Source organism: Thermobia domestica, chromosome 4, assembly GCF_964235325.1.
Source record: "Thermobia domestica chromosome 4, izTheDome1.hap1.1, whole genome shotgun sequence".
Taxonomy (NCBI): domain Eukaryota; kingdom Metazoa; phylum Arthropoda; class Insecta; order Zygentoma; family Lepismatidae; genus Thermobia; species Thermobia domestica.
Genome location: NC_137457.1, coordinates 22656975 through 22665103, shown reverse-complemented (window position 1 = coordinate 22665103; position 8129 = coordinate 22656975). Strand labels below are relative to the sequence as shown.

General features: G+C 36.9%; 1 protein-coding gene across 1 annotated transcript in view; it reads right to left on the bottom strand.

Annotated features, from left to right (window-relative positions):
* The window catches only part of LOC145682699 (uncharacterized), a 101308-nt gene that overhangs the window by 67974 nt on the left and 25205 nt on the right, over positions 1 to 8129 (bottom strand). Inside the window, exon 3 of the mRNA XM_081754087.1 lies at positions 331 to 904. Within this exon, the coding sequence (XP_081610213.1) occupies positions 331 to 904 (574 nt within the window). The remainder of the gene's footprint in view (positions 1 to 330; positions 905 to 8129) is intronic.

Below are 8129 nucleotides of genomic sequence, written 5' to 3'. Positions count from 1 at the left end.
TAACAGCATCCATCCAGCATTGTCATTCCGAAAAACCTGTCCACGGAGATGCTGCTTCAAATGTGTAAACAAGTGGAAGTCACTTGGGGCAAATCAGCTGTATGAATTGCAGCCATGGCAACACCGGACTTGTGAACGGGAGCATTGTCGTGATGCAGCAATACTCCACGCGCCAACATTCCTTGTCTCTTGCTCTTTATTGCAGCTTGCAATTTTGGTATAAGGTCAGCATAATACTGGCCCGTCATTGTCGTTCCATGTTCCAGATAATCCACCAGTACTATTTCCTTGGCATCCCAGAAAACAGTTGCCATAACCTTTTTGGCTGACTGTTGAACACGAAATTTCTTCGAGGTTGGGGAGCTGGTGTGCTTCCATTGCATTGAGCTTTGTTTGGATTCGGGGTCACAGTGGTTTCGTCCACTGTCACAAATGGTGTCAAAAAGTCCTCTGGATCTGCACGATACCTGTCCAAAAGTTGCCTTGAAAATGTCACTCTACTCCTCTTCTGATCAGCGTTCTGGTTTCGCGGGATACATCGTGCCGAGACTTTCTTCATACACAAATGATTGGTCAAGATGTTATGAACTGTGTCGGTTGACAACCCTATACTCTCTGCTAAATACCTGATGGTAACTCGTCTGTCTGGCATAACCACGTCCAGGATCTTCGCAGTGTTTTCTTCGGTGGTCACTGTTACTGGTGGCCCACCTGCATAGGCATCTTTGCATGATTGTCTGCCACATCTCGCAACTGTAGGATATAATGGAGCAGACTGTCCTAATGTTTGTACCAAGTCGTTATGAATTTCCCTTGGCTGTAAGCTTTTCAATTGCAGGTACCGGTACTTGATAACCGCACGAACCTCACTATTTTCCATTTTCACAGAGTTCTTACAGATGCTCTACTGCAAACTTGCAAAGAAGAAAGTACATGATCTAATAACTTGCACTGCGGCATAAAGTCATCATAAGATGTCTACTTTGTACACATGTTAAAATCATGCTCCTACATGAAGGGGAAGGGGATCAGTATTAGAGCATACTGAACGCTCCTCGTATTAACTGGTTCTAGCAGCCAAATTTCCATTAACCTCGACTAGGTTACCGCTTATTTTTCTCAGTGCAACATCATCCCTATGGATATTCTCAAGGTTTTTCTCTTTTGTCCTATATTCTCATACCACCAATTCTTTCATAATCGTTCAGTTTCTTTAAGTAGGCTTTTGTAGCCTACGGGGCATAATCGTGGGGCATACGTAAAAACTAAAAGATTTAATTTAATTTCATTTTCCCTTTGTCTTAAGAATTCGAATGCTTATCGCACAGAAACTTGTCCATGCATCCTCTCCACTACAAAACCAATTCGATCGGAATAACTCTCACTCACTTGTTTTAACATCCGAGTTAATATTATGCTCTCGTTTCTTCGGGCTGCCCAAAGGCTGTTCCCTGGAGTTTTCTGTATGCATTCTACGCGGGATGATCGAAGAAAAGGGGTTACAAACAGAAAACTTTTATGTTATTCCTTGTAACTTAACGAAAATTTATTTGTAGATTAATAAGATGTCTGTCTTGGTGCAGGTTTGAAGACTTGGGATTCTGCTCATGTATACACGAATATTAAAAATGATGACTCGTCTGGGGAATTGGTCAAGAATAGAACTAAGGTCAGTGGTGCGGTTCTTGTGGGCCAAAAACACTGCACCTCCTGATACTCATACACTGAGAAAAAAAAATGTAGGTGGCATACTTAAAAACGTAGGTTACATTCGTAATTCCTGTAGTTTCTGGACTTAACGTACAACCGTATATAACATCCTGCAGCTGAAAAAGTATGTATTATACGTACTGTCTGCACAAGTGCAATGACGTCATTCGTGTGACGTTATCTGCAGTAACAAGTATATACGGAGGTAATATCTAGCTTTGTGACGTCAGGGTCGTATGTAGCATGTGGGTTAATAATGACGACATACACTGACTATCAGGACGGAGCATGATTTCAAGAAGTATGCAATATACGTTCTGTACGTATGTTTCTTGCGTTCAACCCCGAGACAGCATCTATATTGTACTTGTGCCCCATACGTACGACTAGATACAGTATACGTATTGTACGTATGTATTATACAGATTTTCCTTATGTCGCACACAGCTTGTCCAGATACAGCATACAGAATATCCGTATGCACCATACAGAGTGCATATATGTAGCTTACAGACTGTCTGCATGCAGCATATAGATTATACGTATGTCGCGTACAGGTTGGCCATATGTAATGTATAGATTGGATGTATATAGCTAATAGGTTGTCCATATGAAATATACAGATTTTACCTGTATCGAATACGTATTGCCTTCTTGTAATGTATGGATCGGACATATGCAGGATCTAGAGTGTACGTATAGTGCACCATTATTAAAGTGCTGCAACATACTGCAAAGTGCATGATACATTCTTACTGTAATGTTGTCAAATATTGTTTTACTCTGTATGAAAACAAAAATAGCTTAAAATATGGTTGATCTCCTTTGTGCCAATAATAATAAAATTAACAATACTACACTTTTCAAATCTTAGTTTGGAGCAGTGAAACAGTCCAAAGAAATGTATTTACCTGCAGGGTGTCCTATAAGTTTGGGCTTCCTGCCAATTCGTTGGAAAGCTACTGCAAAGTCAAGTGTTGAAAAGTGACACAAGCGTTAATTTTAAAATTATGGGCACAAAGCAGGGGCGGATCCAGGACGGACTTCTGGGGGGGGGGGCGGTCGGCGGTAATACTGCTACTTTTAAGAGCTCCAAACTTGTTATGGATGGGTTTATTTATATATAAAATAAGAAAGTTTCCTCTTGTGGGGGGGGGGGAGGGCGATCGCCCCGATCGCCCCCCTCTGGATCCGCCCCTGGCACAAAGGAGGTTAACCATATATTAAACTATTTTCGTTTCCATACAGAGTAAATCAATATGTGATATATTACTGTAAGAATTTATCATATGGTTTGCAGTTAGTTAGTTGCAGCACCTCAATAATAATGCAAAATGCACAGCCTTATACAATCCTATATTCAAACTCAAACAAGATTTACGTACAATCATTTATTAAGCTGTTACCATCCATTGCTTGTACGATATAAAGATTATTTTACCTCATTCTTTTCCTTAATAGTATCTTCTACTAAAGTGCAGTTGTTACCACAAGAGGCCTGAATAGAATTTTCCAGAAATAACTTCTCTGTACATTTTAATTAACAGGTATTTTTTTTTTAAATGTCGCAATAATTAAAAGTGTGGTGTCAGCCGGAAACGCATTCGCTTACAATATTATTCCTACTCAGTACTCGCCATTAAAAATGAAACACCAAGAAGGAGACTGGGTAGGTGCGCCAAAGTTCCCAGGCCGATACCTAATAGTAAGTGCAGAATACTCTTAAACGTTCGCTGTATTCGCTGTGTGACAACGTGGTGACAGCGGAGGCGTTGTGCAGCCATCGACTAAACATATTTATTCTTCCCTGCTATAGACATTCTGCAAATTTGGACTTTCCTAGATGCATCCTTCTTAGTGCAACATTTTAAGGAAAGAGCAATTTAACAGTCTCATACATTGCTTAAAGAAAGAGCAATGATTCTCAGAATTACTCGGAAGATATATATACACAATAATTTAAAACGGTTATTTCAAACTTTGCAATTCAAAGCACGAAAAGAACTATAGATAAAGGAACACTGATTTTAGCCAAATAGTAATTAGTAAACTCAATCACACTCAGTACCATTAGTTGCTTGGTGTTATCCGTAAGTCAGAGATCACGGTATCTCATTTCGTGTAGATTTTTGCATTTGTTTAACGCTAAAAATGTATTTTATCGCTAATTGAACCCAGTACCATATATATACCGACAGGACGTACCTTAGTCACAAGGTGACATGAGTGAAACACTAAACTATTCGATTGACACCTGCGGCCTTGTCAACACTAGAGAAAGTTACAAAGTGATTAAGTAAATACGGAACATAGTTCATACAAAGTATAGCGATGTATGAAGTCTCCGTTTCATACGACTTGGATAAAGGATACATCTGAAATAGCAACAAAGAAATATATAATGATTTCTCTGGATAATTTGGATTAGTCCAGAATTCGAACACACACACGCTGGTAAGTCCAACATTTTTTTTTTTTTTTTTTAACTTCGTTCTTCGGATTCCCAATAAAGTTGACTACTGAAAAGCTGAGTTATAGATTCTGTATTAAAACAACACCTTCGCTAGACATGTTCAGTATACACATTGTCTTACATACAGAACAATACATTAGTTATTAATGCATGTCTGAAATAATAGTGCTTCGTATAGAATTTTACTTCATCCAATCGCAATAGCACAAAGATAAAAAATATTGCGAGGGATAATGTTCTTATTACAGAGAAAAAGAATTAAAATGACTTAACATTAACAATCATTTTCTTTAAACAGAGATAATATTTTATTATAATTTATGGAAGAAAGAAATAATTTGTAGTACAGTATCTTTATTAGGGTTATATATTCGTACAAAATAATGTAAGTACAACTGAGTCTGTCTTCAGAAAGGGCGTACTTTTAGCCACAACCTACACTGCTTCTTTTGACTGTCTTTCAAGCAGAATCCTGGTTTGATGCACGAAATACCTGCAACAAAAATCAGAAAATATTTAAAATGTTATATTCAGTGTGCTTAATTTGGTTGTACTTAACAATACAAAGTATCTTTACATTTTTGAGATTAAATGGACAAAATCTGTTCGGTCAGGTATGGACTTTTGGGTTGCACGTAGAAAAACTATGAAGTGTTTATTGATGCTGAACAACAACTCAAAATGTATTACCATTCAAAAGTAAGTGGGTACCTCAATGGTGTTCGGGCTACCATGGGGTACCTAATGTCTGTATTTTTTAGATATATGAAAATATATGTCTCTAAAATGTAAGGAACTGACATCTGTTTACCGAAAACCTCAACTCGGTAAGCCTTATGGATATCGAGATATGGGAAAATAAAGAGCGACACTACAGAACTGTGGAGTTTGCGTACTAGATGGTGCAGTTTCGGAAACGTAATTACGAGGGCTTACAACAACCTCAAAAGTAGTTTCAATTAAATACACTACACACACGCCCTGATGGGGGTTTTCGGGTACCATGATATTCTCAGAACTCTCATTTCTAAATATTCTAAAATATGTCTTAATAACGTTTTAAAGAACGTTAGAGGTGTGTGTTTACCGAAACCGCAAGTCGGTACTCCTAACAGTTACCGAAATATGGTGAAATAAAAAGCGACACCATAGGTACGTGGAGCTTGCATATTAGACAGTACAATTTAGAAAATTAATTAAAATATGACTATCAAGATATTGTCAAATAAAGGGAGGATCCATATAGTTATGGGGTTTTCGTGTTAGGTGGTAAAATTTCCGAAACCGGTCATGTAAAGTTAATAAGCATCAGTAGCAATTTCATCTTAAAATAATTAGGTATTTCCATGGAGTTTAAGAACATCATGGGGTCTACCAAGATTAAATTTTAAAAGTTTTGTAAAATATATTTTGACATTTGTAAAGAGTATTAGAAATATGTATTTACCTAAAAGTTCCAGCTAGTACATCTAGCAGCTAGAGAGACACCATACAATAAAAGCGTATTAGATCTTGAAATTTCAGAAAACAATTATTGATCCTAACAAAAGTTAAATAAGATGGTACTTATATGGGTTAAGTGAGAACCTCAGACTCGTCAGTACAATTTCGATCGAAAGATTAATTCAGCTCTAAATTTTCTTTGGACAATTCCAAGCGTTCATCGGGCTCTGAAATAAAGTGAACATTTTTTGTCAATATCTAATATAGCAAGCGAGATATAAGGAATTATGTATTTTATGACGTCGTAAAAATAGAGACCCACATGGATTTGTACTTTTGAGTATTTGCTGTAAGAAGAAGAAATTTCAGAAAACAACCGTATATACCTTAGTAGACAATTAAATGGGCGGGGGCACAGTGGCTTAGTGGTAGAGTGCTTACCTCTGGTGTATTGGGTTCTTGGTTCGATCCACGGCCAAGTCAGTTTGTAGTGGACATCGTATTCGTGGGTTTTCTCGGGGTACTCTCCTCCCACCTTTGCATTCCATCAATTCTGTCAACAACATTCACTTGCTTTAATCATAATCTCCCTGAGACTAAAATGCATAATCGTGGGTCGCTACACTGAAATATTTCCTTTTATTTAATTTTAAAATTAAATAGGGAGTTAAGTATGATCGTATTTCTATGGGTTAAGTGAATACTCCAATAGTTTCTGCAAAAAAAAAAAAAAAGATTAGTTAAATACCCTACCACTAAGCTACTGTGTCCCCGCCCACTGAATTGTCTATTAAGGTATATACAGTAGTTTTCTGAATTTTTTTCTTATAGGAAAGACCCAAAAGTACAAATCCATAAAGATCTCTATTTTCACGTCATAAAATATATAATTCCTTATATCTTATTTACTATCTTAGATATTGACAGCGAATTTTCATTCTTTTGCACAGCTCGATGAACCCTTGGAATTGCCTGAAGAAAACCTAGGACTGAACTAATCTTTCGATCGAAATTGTACTGAGGTACTGATTTAACCCATAGAAGTACCATCTTATTTAATTTTGTTGCGACCAATAATGGTTTCCGAAATTTCAAGCTTTTATTTCACAGTGTTTCTCCAGATGTTAGATGTACTAGCTGGAAGTTTTGGGTAAATACATATTTCAAATACTGTTTACAAATGTCAGATTATATTTTCAAAAGCTTTTAAAATTTAATTTTGGTAGACTCCATGATGTTCTAACACCCCATGAAGATATCTAATTACTTTAAGATGAAATTGCTACTGGTGTTTATTAACTTTCCATGACCGATTTCGGAAATTTTAGCATCTAACACGAAAACCCCTTAACTGTGTTGGTCCTCCCTTTATTTGACAACATCTTGATAGCCGTTAGTCATATTTTAATTCAATTTCCGAATTGTAGCGTCAAGTATGCAAGCCCCACATACCTATAGTTTATTCCCCCCCCCTAAAAAAATCAGTTCTTTACATTTTAGAGACATGTATTTCCATATATCTAAAATGCAGAAATTAGGTACCGCATTGGAACCCCATTGGAGTACTCACTTACTTTTGCATAGCAAGGTAAAAACGCCAGTGGTTCTCACTTTAAGTTTGAAAACATACTATTTTGTCTCTTCTCTGAGCATCGTGAATCTGTTGGAGCTATACCATAGTTGGAAAGACTCACTGATCCTTCCTATAGTGACCATGTAGTCAGAATTCAAAAAGGAGTAGCCCTTGAAGGAAAAACAATATTTTAAAATCCTTGCACCAGTAGTCGTCACCTTAAAATCAAAATGTTCCAGTAGTAGTCAGGATTTTCTACCAGTGTTCATCACTCAAATAACTTGACAATTTATTCAAAAACGCACTGTGTATCAGTTTAGGGTTGAGAATACAATATAAAGTAGTAAGCTTAATAACTTTGCATCACTTTTAGCACTCAAGAAAGAAAATAAAAACGTTTTTACATACTTTTTAAAGCAATTTCAGAAAGAAAAATGTTAACTGAATTCAAAAGTTAACTGTATATCACTTCCACGTTAAGAGTACAATATTAAATACTATGTTTAATAACTATACGTCACTTTAAACTCTCGAGAATGAACATAAACAATTGTACATACATTTTAAAAACAATCTGAGAAACAAAATAAGTTAACTGAATTCAAAATTTAATTATACATCACCTTAAGCTTAAGAATACACTATAAAATGCTGAGATTAATAAAAAATGAAATCTTTAAGTTTAACGTCCCACGGTTATGCCGGTTAGGATAAGGAGACGGTGATAATGAGAAATGAGTGAAATGGTGGAATGAACAAAGTGGGAGGAAACGGGAGAACCCCGAGAAAACCCACGAGCAAGGTGTTTGTCCACCACAAAGTCCACACGGCGCGAGTTGGGATCGAACCAGGGACCCCAAGCACCGGAGGTGAACGCTCTACCACTGAGCCACCGCCCCCCCTGAGATTAATAACAATGCATTACTGAAG